The 14,156-nt window shown below is 38.9% G+C and overlaps 1 protein-coding gene across 2 annotated transcripts in view; it reads left to right on the top strand.

Annotated features, from left to right (window-relative positions):
• Positions 1-2,966: 2,966 nt before the first annotated feature.
• The window catches only part of ATXN7L1 (ataxin 7-like 1), a 42,623-nt gene continuing 31,433 nt past the window's right edge, over positions 2,967-14,156 (top strand). Inside the window, exons 1-2 of one of the 2 annotated variants that reach the window (XM_009582427.1) lie at positions 2,967-3,011; positions 9,946-10,168. In XM_009582427.1, coding sequence (XP_009580722.1) covers positions 9,963-10,168 — 206 coding nt within the window. In that variant the 5' untranslated portion in view covers positions 2,967-3,011; positions 9,946-9,962. Of the gene's footprint in view, positions 3,012-9,945; positions 10,169-14,156 lie in introns of those variants that run through there. The other variant, XM_009582428.1, reaches the window with a different exon arrangement.

Raw genomic sequence — 14,156 nt, 5'->3', positions numbered from 1 at the left:
TGGCAAATACAGAAAAGCAAGTAAAAAATTTCATACATAAATTTTAACTTGAGTTTCCTAAAAGATTATAATTATTATAATAATGATAGTAATAATAATAATAGCAATAAGGCTTATGTGATTATACCAATTTTGTCTAAGAATTTTTAACTCTGCCAATTTGGCTTCAAAAATACGAAGTTTCAGCAATCTTGTGAAAATCAGCAACTGTGGAGAGACACCTTAATGTGCCTCCACAGAACAGTATTTCATGTTGCAGTAGCACGCATGTAGTGACAGTTGTCACACGTGTACCTACAGACCGACAGAGTTTATCCTGTCTCTTTTGCAGCGGGGCGGGGAGCAAAGGGCTGTGGATACGGGATGAAACGGTGAGGGTGCTGGGAGGCAGAGAAGCTCAGGGTAACAGAGATGGAGAAAATTTAGGGATCAAACCCACAGATTTTTTGAAAAACGTTTTTCATTATTTCTCTGCTTATAAAATAGCTTGTTAAGAAATATATTGTTTCACCAGATGCTGGTTTTGGATCAGTTAGAGCTGAAAAAGCCAGAAGGTTTAAACAATAGATTATATACAAGTCCTGCAAAGCTATTATTCTGGGCTAATTTCAGTAAAGTTACCGTTTCTGTACAAGTTTCTTCTATGGAATGATAAAATGAGCTGGTGATGTGTTATCTTGATTATTGAATAAAATCTGACGTGATGTTATGCACAAAAACAGATCAAGAACATAAGTCTCTTAAAAACGATAGCTTGTTTTCTCGGAGTCATAGTACAGCATTGGTTTTTGCCAAACCACCTCAGTAGTCCCATCTCATTCTTCTATGGCTTATCTTTTCTTATCTGTAGAAAGAAATGCTGTTATATCTGTTTGGATTAAGTAAAGCATTAAAGAAGTATCAGTTTTCTGTGATAGTTTTATGATATATGAGAGGGAACATCCAATGAGTTCCTAAAACAATAATGTACATAAATTACTTTTTTTGTTATTGTTTTGTGAATATCATTAAAGATGGAAATACAGATACAGTGAAATATTTTACCTGATAAGTGTAAGTAAGTAAATGAAAATATGTGTCATCAGATGACCTTGAATGTGAAAGATCTGCCTGAGGCCTGAGGAAACGGGTCTGTTGCACAATACGAAGCATGAGAGGATGGCACTACTAAATTTTCCTCTATTTGCAACAGTGTGTCTGGAGTAAAATTATTTAAGTCGGGTATTTGGAGGAATGAGTAGGTGGGTTGCTTTTAAATTTGTATATTTAGTGAACTAAAGTGCTGTTCCTTTTGTTATATTTCAGTGTTAAATATAAAGATACTTTTTTCTTACATCCAACAAATAGCTAAATAAAAGATTTCTCTTCACCTATAAAATCACCCACAGAATTCTGATCTGTTGGCCGTGCTTACCTTTGCTTGAAAGAAAGTACCGTTGCTTGATTGCTAGAAATATTTTAGCATTTCACCTGATGTACTTGCCCTAAGTTTAGGGCTGATAGTACATTTCTTTGCTCTGAGAACAAAAATGGTGGAAATGCCATTACCACTGATGAGCGGGTAGTAAGTTACCAGTGCAGAGGAACCAGTGCAAAAGGATGGTGAGGGCTGTCTTTGTGGTATAAGCACCGGACACGAGGTGTGAGATGGTATTTACCTCAAACACTCCCAGACGCATCAGGATGTTTCGCTAGTTTCTTGTTGGACTACCAGACCATGTCCTCCAGTAGAATAGGAAATTTCCATGCATAAGCTCTCCTTGTCACTCAAAAAAGTGTGTACCTGGGATTCACTTGCTCTGTTATTTCTTTTTTGCCTGGGGATTTTTGGCCTTGCTGAGCTGAGAAACCTGTATGACTTATAGTAGAAAATTGTAATTTTTTCTGCAGTAGCGGTGTGTCAGGTGGCAAATACTGATTACACGTGTGGAATTGTGTCATTACAAGAAGTGATTAATTCCTACTTAAATCTCCAACTCTTTTTTAATCAAGTTAATACCCAAAATCATTAATATTCCCTTTTATAACTGAAGAAACAGGCCTTGACACCAGAGTTAAATCTAGGTCTTCCAGCTCAGTGAAGACTGACATTGTCACCAGGGCTAGGTATTCACTCTTCCATCGTTTTCCTGTCTCTCTGATATGTCAGTGATACCTTGGCGCTTTGTCTTTAGATCTCAAAATCCTTGTAAAAGAAGCAGACAAGTACCCAGCAGCTTCATTTTACTTTTAGTGTAATTAATTGCACTATTTGAAGCATTTTTTTGCCATGCTGGAGTTCCGTTTGACCCTTCTTTTTGGTTTTTTATGCTTGCTACTGAAGAGGAATGGAAGTGTTCTGGTAAATGCTGAGTGTGTGGCTTTTTATGGAATTTGGCCATTTTTAAGAGATTTGGCCAGTTGAGAGTAATTTAGTGATACTCTAGAGATTATTCCTCCTGTCTCATATGATTACCCTGGTAAATGCTAAGTTATCCCATAAATAGAAGATTTTCAGGAAAACAGCAGGTTTGTCCTACCGTGTTAAACACAAACACCCCCCTTCTTCCCTGAATCAAGAAAGAAAAAATGCAGTGTCTTCCTCTAAACATACACTTGTGGTTTTTCCTGCTTTTAATTTTGCACGTTGGTTCATTTCTGCAGTTACTTGAGTTGTATCAACAATTATTAAAAAAAAAGAAAAAAGAAAAAAAAAGAAAAAAAAAAAAACCCGCAGCCGTTTTCAGCGCTTGTTGTTCTTGGCACAGGATCAGTTCTGGTGTCCAACTGGTAGGACCTGAAACTTGGTGCTTAACAAGTGCCTGTAGTCAAAACAGTTGGTGTGTGCAAGCGCTGATCTGGTATTTGCTGCAGCAGGTCATCTGCCTGATTTTTTACCGTGTGCAGAATACCTAATCACGTTGCTGTGTTTCTCTGACGGCATCTGTGGCAATGTGAATCGTTTCACGTTCCAAAAGTACATGTTTACAGTCGTCGTAGAATCAGATTAAGTTGGCAGCCTGCTCCTCTCTGTAAGTGGCTCAGTTTACATTTCTTCTTCTAGCAGGATGTTTTGCATAATTTTGCTGATCCTACTCACTTGTAGACTTTGTGAAATGGAGAATCGTTTCAGTGGGTTTATGTCAGAAAGCGAAGCTTGTGTTTATTGTAAATAAACACCAGCAGAACGGTGGTTATTTTAGCACTTGATAATTTCCCAATTATGTCATTTGACCTGGAATGAATCTTGCGATTGTCGAGCTGCGTTTTATGCAGTGGATCAGTCCGGGGGGTTGAGCTGGCAGTTTATTTCCTTTGTCAGTTTACAAGAAGTATCAAAATGAAACCGACTGTGCTGTTTCCTTTCCAGTGCGCAGCGCAAGAAGGGTGGAACGGTTTGCGGATATTATTTCCAAACTTTTTCAGCTGGATTTGGAATAGTGTTTTGTCAAAAAAGCTGGTAAAGTTATCCTTCGGTCTTGCAATGTTATGCTGTAGTTTGCTAGCATCAAATCCAAGTTTATTTTTGCTTAACCTCATGTACTGGGTTTTGTTAGTTTTTTTCAGACTGGCTGCAAAATGAAAGTGCTTACAAGGTGTTTATGAACTCTTGTTATGAACCAGCTGCCAGTTACTGCAGGATGACACATTCTGCAAGCAGTCTAGTTGTTCAGTTTTCTGGTTGCTGGCTGTCGCTTTTCGGGCATGTGTGGTTTTTTTCTGGTTTAGTTTTATTAGAATTAATGCCAAGTACATTTGCAAACTTTGAACTGGGATCAGTACGAGGTGGCAGGTTTAACTTACTATTTACTGAAATTGTAAGTATACATTGCTCAACTTTGCACAGTGAAGACTGTGCAGTAAAACACCTCAGGATATACTGTAAATCGAAAAAATGTAATTTGTGCATAGGTGGTGTATGGAGTTACCATAAGTAACATCTTCATCAACAAGACTGTGATACGTTACTGGAACAGAATCACGTTGTGGATGAGATACTAAATTTCATTACCATCTGCTTAAATATTGTAAATGGAGAATAGCAAACAGTATTTATAGTGTGTTAGGGGCAGTCAGATAAATTAGTTCATGCTATTTTAAGTAAAAGGGCTATGAACTGAAGGGTTGTGATGAATACAAGCTTAAAAGGAGTTTTATTATTCTGTAATGTTTACTAACAGCAAGTAACTTTCTTACCTTTCTTGGGTTTTAGCAATTATATTTTGTTTGTTTTTACCAAGTGTAATACCAAGCTATAATCCATAACACTGGCGCTCTGAGTTATTCGTGGGTCAACCTAAAATTGATTTTTGCTTTAGGCCTCTTGTACGCAGGAAGTTAGATCGTGTTAAATGAGAGTAATGTTTCAAAATGACTGGTGCTGACAAAGTTCTAGTGTCTCTCTTCTGACAACGTTAGAGGGATTTTTTTTGTTTTGTTTTGTTTCAACTGCCTGCAAAAAATACTGAAAGACCAAAGGCATATCTTTCTCTACGCTCAAGCTGTATCATGACTTTTTTCCTTTGCAATCTTCTGTGTCTCACCGATGGAGAAGACACTAACTGTGAGCAAAAACTGTTCACTTTATTTGATCAATTTTGAATAGTACATGTTGGGTAAGAATGGATGTAGGTGGGATATACTAAGAAATGTTTTTTGTCTGTAGTCCAAATTAGAGATATCTGCAGTTTCAGGATCATCTAAAGATCTTTTTGGGTACAAAACTACTGCAGTCCACCTGGAAATACATGGTTGGCATATTTTACTGGCAACATATTTACTGTTGTGTCGTTGTCTGTAAGGTTTGCTGTGAGCTAAATGAGCGCTTGATCTTGTGTGAGAGAGTTGATGCAAAAATTTGAGAAGAGACTTTCTACTCAGAATGTGGTTTTGCCTCTTTTTCCCACACGCTGTGCTTGTGGCTCTGGAGCTCATGTTGCCTCTCTATTGCTTTGCTTTTTTGCTTATGATTAGAAGGAGATGTGGCGTTTCCTGCAAAACAGCTGCTAGTATTCCCTGGTGACCTGTCAGAGAGGATCCAGTGGAATTACAGATTCAAAGGCAGACCTAGAGGACTTTGGCAGCTGCAGCAGAGGTTTTGGGGAAAGGTGGGGAGTTGCATTGTATAGGATGCAGGAAGGGGGATTAGAAATGGAGTACAAGGGCATGGGAGAGAAGCTCTGGAGATTCAGGGACTGTTAAGCCTCCAACAACACAAGGACTTCACATCTACAAACAATTCAGATTTGGCTGAGAAAGTTGGAATCTATCCATGTTTCCATAGGACGTGGAGAATCTCCTGGAATAGTTTAAGATCGTTCGCAATGCTACTGATGCAGAGTTTGCAATGCACATTAGGACGATATGTAGCGCTGGGCTTTTAGACTTTTGCCACTAACTAGAAAAAATAAGAGATATTGACCTGAAATTGATTCTTTAGAAAGTGCAGTTAATTCACTGAGAGCGTGTTAAACTTTCCTCCAAGATTAATGTCATTAATACATTAACTGTTTGACAGCAGAAGTCACGTTGCTTGTCATTTGCTGCAGTGGCTGCGCTGAGACAGCTGAGAGGTTGCAGAAGGATTAATGTAATAAAGAGGATGGTAACTTTGATTGTGTTCTCTCTGCTTTTGGATTTGACAGCAGCTGGTATTTAGAAACAAAACAGAATATCTGGTGTTATTTATGTGGAGTGTAAACATCCATTTGGAAGTATTTAAATGAATCGGAAAAGATCTTCATCTTTTAAACTTGAGCACACATTCATAGCATTGCAGGCTTCTGCAGAAACTGAAATGTGTGTAGAATTTAGGTTAGTATCTTATGAGCGATAACTGGTTTTCTAGTTGCCGTGCAGGATTTTTTCATTTTTTAGGGGCAAAAATCTGCATTCTACTTTAGGTTCAATTATGTCCAGTGACTATGCCACTTCTGTATGTAAACAGGGACAGCCATGTCCACAGCTGTGTGTGTACAAGTTCACCTGCCCTGCTAGATCTAATCTGTCTACACATGAACGGCAAACGAGCATAGAAATTTTTACGCAGATGGCTGGTTGTCTCCTGAATGTGTTAATATGTGAATATCTAATTTTATAACAACTATTTAATGTGCAAATGTATTTTATTTACATATTAATTTATTACATAGGCTGTATAATAGCAGGTTTATATATTGTGTGTAATTCCTTGTGTGTATGTAAAATATGAATAGACAAATTAGTAGAAATTTTTAAAAAACAGATGTGACCGGGAAACTCAGTTGTAGAGGAGCATCGCCACCCTGGTTTAAGCAGTTGATTTTGACAGCTGTCAGCCTTCTTGCTTTGTGTCATATATTCCCATTATTTCTCTTTGAAACTTATTACCAGTGTCTAAGGCTGATTCACTACCACATATGTAGTAAGGAAGGAGGAAGCGAGTAGCAACCTAATAGTTCTTGAGAAGGAATATATCAATATTTAGTTATCCTGGTTTAAGCAGTTGATTTTGACAGCTGACAGCCTTCTTGCTTTGTCATATATTCCCATTATTTCTCTTTGAAACTTATTACCAGTGTCTAAGGCTGATTCACTACCACATATGTAGTAAGGAAGGAGGAAGCGAGTAGCAACCTAATAGTTCTTGAGAAGGAATATATCAATATTTAGTTATGATTTATGCCCCCACCTTCGAGATTTGTCTATGAGATTTCATGCCTTCGGCAAGTCCAACCTCCTGCGGTTGTGCTTGCCCAGCTTAAACAGTGGTTTTCTGCCCCCTTGGAGGGAGTTACTCTTCCAGCTCTGTACTGTGGCTCTACCTGCAAGGTGTTGCTGCCATCTTCTTCTGCTAACACTAAAATGATGTTAGCTTACGTGAGTAAACGTGCATATTTTACCCGTCTGAGCAGTGTCTGAGAACACCGACAGTTGTGTGGCACTGGCTGTTTACGTTCTTCCTCCTGAATGACTTTACAGTGGTCATAATTTCCATTTTGCTTCTAGGAAATTTCAAGAGAAGTCGGGTAATGCTGATAATTCTCAAATATGTATCAGAGCCTGTCTAAAATATGGAAGACTTTCTGTCGCCACGTTTTGGGGGAACAGGGGAGTTTGAGGAGGTAAAAGGAAACGCCAAATATAGCAGTTGGTTCTGATCAGAAGAATGACCACCAATCTGACACACTCAGATAAAATAAGTAGTCTTGTAGTCTTTTCCTTCCCTATCTTTTAAGTAAACATTTATGTAGAACAGTGGGATGCACTTTATTATATTGTCATATCACAACAGTGCCTCTTCCACCATTTTCTATGTTATAGTAAAAACTCCAAAGTTAATGTACTGGTTTGCTCTTGGGAATTAATAAATTGAGAAAGTTGTCTAGGGAAAAGCACCAAACATTTAGCTTGACTAAAAATCCAGTGTAAAGAGACTGTTAAAAAATAACTTGCTATGGCATGTGATACTTAGATGACTTTAAAATACAATTTTAGATGGTCAGTATCTTGAATGTCTGTCTTTCCGGAAGATTAATTTTAATAACAGAGTAGTGTATTTCACTTCCAAATATATCCATAGGGATGATATTGAAGACACAGTTTACTAGAAGGCAGTCTAGCTGTGGTGAAGATTGGAGTAATTAATCCTGAATGTATATAATTTGTGTATGGAAATCATGTTTTTTTCCCAAGTTTCACTTTATATATAGCTCGGTTTTGTTGGTTACATAGCAGTTCCTTTTCATCAGTCCTCAAGTAATTAATGGGAAAGTTGCAAATTTTTATTAAGCTAATTTAAGTTGATTAAGTAGTTGCTGAGAAGGTTGGTGGATCTTGAAACAATAACTATTATTTAACAAAATAAATACTCTGTGAATGGAACTCTGCATTTCAGAGGCAGATGCGTAGCTTAGAGTTGTTGCCACAAATGTGAAGTGAAATGAATGTAAATTAACTGCACCCTGCAAAGGACTTCTAAAGGCAGAGGCTGCACACTGAGGTGTGTGGCGGGGTGAAAACTGGCAAATGACAGTTGGCATTTGGGGTGTGAGGGGAGCTACTTTTTGTATTTACAAAAAATTAAGACTGTTTTGTTCTTCAGTTACAGGAGAATCTGGAGGGAATTTCAGCATTTGTAATTAAAGCTGTGAATATGAAGATATGGAAGTGCTTGATCTTTTAGAAAATGCCTTTATTTAGTCATTGGAGATGTAATAGAAACAGTTTGGAATATTCTTTAACTTTTCTTTTTTTAAGCATTTATCTTTGTTCTTGAGGTATTCGCCTATTGCAAATTAGTCATGGATGAATCCTTCTGCTACTGGCAAGTTTTTACTTGTGAGGATGCCAGACAAATTGTCATGTTTTGATTCTCTGTGGGAAAATTTTTCTTAGTTATCCTTGAAATATCAAACTAGTGAGCGTGGGGTTGATGATGTAAATACAAAACCTTCCCTTGCAGCAGCAGGTCACTATTGCTTCCTTAACCTGCTCTTGGCTGATGGGGCGATGCTGTGCAAGCTCAAAGAGCAGCACCCACTTGGATTCTTAAAGTTAAGTGCTGAAGGCTTTGGACGAGCAAAAATTGCCGCGTGTTGACGGAGAAACTCCAGCTTGTCCAAAGTTCTCGGTCTATAATTACATTACACTTGCTGCGTTTGATTACTGTGTCAGTAGTGGGGGTACCTGGCTGATCGCCGCCGTGGAGGCTCTCGGTGCCGGGGTGCCGGCAAGCCGGAGTCAGCTGCTGCTGAGCACGGCCCTGCTGACTGGAAAATTCCTCTTCCCCCAGCCCGCCCGTGCCGCCTGCCGCCTCTGGCTGGGGAGCACCAGGGCTGGCTCACTGTGGGGTGAAGGGGCTGGGGAAAGGGTGTTCCTGCAGGTAGGGGGACAGGACTGTTAAGGATTTATAGCACCTCTCAGCAAAAAACAATTCCTGTCTCTTGTAATATTGTGTAGTTGTGCTTAAATTCACAGCACCAAGCTGGTTGTTTGCAGCACACTGATCAGCCGGCTGGCCAAGCACCAGCATTTCTCCCCTGGAGAAGTATATAATTTGTAAAGAATGGCCAAATACCTTCTTAAAGCAATCTTTTTATTTAACAATATCAGGGATAAGACATTTAGATTTTAAAAAATACTAATAATAACCAAACCCAAACATTTTTGCTGAAGCCTGTCTGTCCTGAAGCCTAGTCCTCTGTTGCAGGGTAAGCAAGGCCTTGGTTTTTGCAGTACTTAAGAGGTTTCTCGTGTGAGTGTGAACAGTGCTTACACAAGGGCCTGACCTCTAGATGCAATTTTTGTAACTGATACATAAACTTCCTGGTTTTTTGCACTTGCCATTTGCTCTGTGTGGAAAAAAATGAGCTTTTACCTTGATTGGTGCTTGGAGATAACCTCCAAGCTCTGAACCAGGTAGAGCCTGCCTCTCTGGAAGGGCTGGGAGCAGTAGACCTTTTGGTACTTCTCAGTCTTCTGGTTGTTTTCCTTATAGCTTCCCATTAAACTTGAAACAAGATAGTCATAAAGTAAACTGCCCAGTAACCGGGTCATATGAATTCTTCATAAACAATTATAGAAGCAATCTCATGTCTGTTACAGAATATTTCACTGAGTCATCTGAGCTATTGTTACACACTCTCCTCTTCTTTACGTGAAAGAGCTGGGACACCTAGTGTACCTCACACAGATGCTGGTGGTTGCTTACTGCTTAAAAAATGGTTTGAGATTTCTTGATGAAATTTTCTGGGAGATTATTAGCATTTATTTTACTATTTTTTACATTTTTCAGAGCATTTCACAGAGTTGATTTTGTTTAATTATCATTTGGCTTGATTACATTCACAACAGTAATGAACTGGTGTTCTTTGGAGTGATGAAATCATTGTAACTAGCATAGAGAGGAACAACTTCCTCTCTGACTTCTTTTTTTTCTTTTAGCTATGAAATGCTGTAAAGCTTATTATTATTTTTCCATTACAGAACGAAGACACGGTTCAATGTGTAAACCTTCCCCTTCTCCAGCTTCTCCAGCCTGCAATTCCAGGACATCCCTAGTACAGATGAAACCGAAATCCTGTATCAGCGGCCATAACCCTGTCAGCAGCAACTCAAAGCCATTCAAAACGCCCAAAGACAATCTACTTACCTCCAGTAGCAAACAGCACACAGTCTTTCCTTCAAAAGTATCACGGGATAAACCATGGTAAGTACCAAAATAATAGTTACCAAAGATGTTGGTGTTAAAAAAATAGAAAGTATCTCTATGTTCTAGTATCTCCCAGTTCTGTTTAATATCTTTATCAATTATCTGGACGAGGGGATCGAGTGCACCCTCAGTAAGTTTGCAGGTGACACCAAGTTGGGTGGGAGTGTTGGTCTGCTTGAGGGTAGGAAGGCTCTGCAGAGGGACCTGGACAGGCTGGATTGATGGGCTGAGGCCAACTGTATGAGGTTCAACAAGGCAAAGTACCGGGTCCTGCACTTAGGTCACAACAACCCCATGCAGTGCTACAGGCTTGGGGAAGAGTGGCTGGAAAGCTGCCCGGCGGAAAAGACCTGGGAGTGCTGGTTGACAGCCGGCTGAACATGAGCCGACACCGTGCCCAGGTAGCCAAGAAGGCCTGGCCTGTATCAGAAATAGTGTGGCCAGCAGGAGTAGGGAGGTGATCGTGCCCCTGTACTCGGCACTGGTGAGGCCGCACCTTGAATCCTGTGTTCAGTTTTGGGCCCCTCACTACAAGAAGGACATTGAGGTGCTGGAGCGTGTCCAGAGAAGGGCAATGAAGCTGGTGAAGGGTCTGGAGAACGAGTCTTATGAGGAGCGGCTGAGGGAACTGGGACTACTTAGTCTGGAGAAGAGGAGGCTGAGGGGAGACCTCATCGCGCTCCACAGCTGCCTGAAAGGAGGTTGTAGTGAGGTGGGTGTTGGTCTCTTCTCCCAAGTAGCAAGCAACAGGACAAGAAGAAATGGCCTCAAGTTGCACCAGGGGAGGTTTAGATTGGTTATTTGGAAAAATATCTTCACTGAAAGGGTTGTCAAGCATTGGAACAGGCTGGCCAGGGAAGTGGTGGAGTCACCATCCCTGGAAGTATTTAAAAGACGTGTAGATGTGGTGCTTAGGGACATGGTTTAGTGGTGGACTTGGCAGTGTTAGGTTAATGGTTGGACGCAATGATCTTAGAGGTCTTTTCCAACCTAAATGATTCTATGATTCTATGTATATTTCACAATCATAAAAAAAAAATCCATATTCTCATCTTATTGAAGTTTACAATTTAAGCTTCTACATTTCCTAAGGGAAGAAACTGGGATGTTTTTAAATTAAAAAAAAATATGTATAGGAAGAGGAAAAAGGACTGGGTTACTTCTCTGGTGTTTCATCAAATGTCTGCTTTTGTAAGATGCATATAGCAAGTGAGATACTGACCCAGTTTGCTATCTTTAAGGTCCATCTTCCATTACATTATCAGCCCTTAAAACTGATGCTTTTAAACAGTAGGATAATTTTTGCAGAATTCTTAATATTGGCTTAACTGATATTCATGAAAACTTACTGGTTATAGTCATTTATCTTCAACAGTAGCTGATGTTGGAACTCATTCTGTATTCTGATAATGTTTGATGCCTTATAAGAAGACAGAAGAAAATTCTGGCTGCAAAAATCACTATTTTGGGGGAGTCTTACATCATGTACTGTGATATATATACACATATAGGCTTTGAGACTGCCAGGCCCATCCTCCCGTGACTGTGATGATAGCAGCCAAGTTGCAAAAATGTAAATGAGAGCAGAACTGGGTCACTATTTTATCCCGTAAGAAACTGTTTTGTCTTTAGTTACCTACAGAAAAGATGCTTTCTGATTAGGTCACTAGGTTGGTGAAGAGATCTGGGTTCAGTTCCTGGTTCTGCACAGGCTACTGTTGCAACTCAGTCTGCTTGGCCTCAGTTCTGTGTCTGTAAACTTGAGATAGTAGGACATCCTTTTTCTTAAGTTTTATCTACTTACTGTGTAAAGATCCTTCCCTTTTATGTATAATACCTAGCATAAGAAGGTCATGATTTTAGGTAGGGTTTCTGGACACAACTGCCTTAAAGCAGTAAATAATCTAATGCAAACCATTCACCCATGAGACAAAGCATAAACTCAAATTATGTTAAAGTAATGTTCATGTTTTCTGCCTGAAACGTGCACTAGTTAGTATGATTTCAAAGAGAGCAGCTTCTGCCTAGCTGTAGAATTTACTTTGCACTGGAACAAGCTTGATCAAAATCTAATCTTCCTATAAATCTGAACCCACCATCTCTTATAAGCATGATGAGCATTCTGGACAATTATGGTATATAATTCTGAAAATAGAAAATCTGGATGTTTAGATTACACACACACATACACACAGATGAGATAGAGGCTATGCTAGTTAAGATGCCTCATTTGCTATTTTAAATATTCTTGACTGAATAGTGACCTTTTCTTCTAAATGTTGGAGAGGAATTTTATACAAGAGAGGGGTTTTTTTTAAGTCTAATTAAAGGAAAATCAGAAAGGACTTCAGAGTATTAACACTATTGACTATAAACCTGTTTCTTGTCCTAGTGTTGCAGACAGCAACTTACACATTTCAGCATACTAACTGAATTTATAAACAATATCTTCTGTTCTGGCAACAGATGGCATTCTGTCACTCAGTAGAAGCTAGAAGGGAACAAAATAACTGAGCATTTCCACCAATTCCTTTTCCCTTTGTTAGGAACATCCCAAACATTTACTGATGATTAACAAAGTAGATTTAGCCGTTTAAAACTTGTACTGCTCTGTTAATACTTTGGCAATGAATATGTCAGTAGTTGTACCTGTGAATTACCCAATTCTTGCAGCTCTGCTGGGAGATAATACTGTGGGTTTGTTTACCAGTGGGGAAAAATGAGGCACATAGTAGTTGAAGATACTGTAATCATCACATAACAAATCACAAACAGTCTGAAGTGGAGATCAATGAAATTGTCTTTCAAAATTCAGTGTAAGTGCCTTAGATGACATGACTTGTTAAAGAATAAAATCAGTCTGATAATCATTGCAGGTTATAGAGAGCTGACAGCTGTTAGAGAAGAAAGTGTTTGTTCCTATTTCATTAGTGGATTATAATTTTTATTTAGAATTTTATTTTGTCTGATTTTCTTAAAGGAGAAGTTGTTCATAACATTTATTCTTTTTTAAGATAAGACTATATCTTCCATTCAGCTGTCTGTATAAGCCATAGAATTTCACCCACTTATCTTATAGAAATACTCAATTGACAGAAATATATTTGTCTCAAAAATGCAAATAGGATTCATCATGTATCTAAGTGTGTTGTGGTTTAGAACACACTTCCAGTTATTCAGTGCTTTTGTCTGTTAGGTTGTAGTCTCATACCACAAATACTTACTTGACATAGGTTCTTCCAGTTATCAAATCAGCTTAATTCGGGAATTGTATCACTTGTAATGATTGCTTTCCAGACCTGGGATAACCTTTGTTGCGCTTTCCTGATTCTTTCATACAGTATCTCTTTTAAATTTTAGCTGTTAGAATTAGTAGTAGTATTTCGGCAATGGCCTCTGCAACAGCATGGCCCAGTAGATCTGTCTGTTGTCGTGCCTGCCTGCATGTAGATGCAACTTCCATTGTTTAATTCATTATAGTTTTGGTTGAGTCATCATCTTAAACATTGACTGAGCAGCTCTTTCTCTTCTTCACATCCTGTGTTGTTCAAAGATGCGCTGCAGAAGTTCAGGTTGCTCCTCGGCTAATTTAAAAAGCATGATCAGAATGATCAGATGAAAGAGATTCATTTTTGTAGCCGCTGTTTTAATACTTCCCTTCTTGTAGTTGGAATATGAAGGATTATTGTGAATACATCATCCAGAAATATCTGTCAGCTCTGATTTTTTTTCCCTGTCTCTCTCTAATGTCGTTGCTATTAATACAACAGTGCTCAGAGACTGGAGCAGTGCTGGAGCACCACTGCGCTGTGCACAAGGTAAATGTAAATCATTGTTTTCTGAAGCTTGCAGTCGAGGTGGTAAGAGGGTAGAAAGGGTAGAAAATAGAAAAAGGCAAAGAGTAAGATGATTGGTAGTAATAAAAATAATAGTGAACAAGCAATCATAATTAATAACAATTCCCCAGATACTTACCCTTTATAAA

This window comes from Fulmarus glacialis, unplaced genomic scaffold (genome assembly GCF_000690835.1).
Source record: "Fulmarus glacialis isolate BGI_N327 unplaced genomic scaffold, ASM69083v1 scaffold13207, whole genome shotgun sequence".
Taxonomy (NCBI): Eukaryota; Metazoa; Chordata; class Aves; order Procellariiformes; family Procellariidae; genus Fulmarus; species Fulmarus glacialis.
Note: the sequence above shows the minus strand (reverse complement) of the source record. Positions and strands in the feature narration are given on the sequence as shown.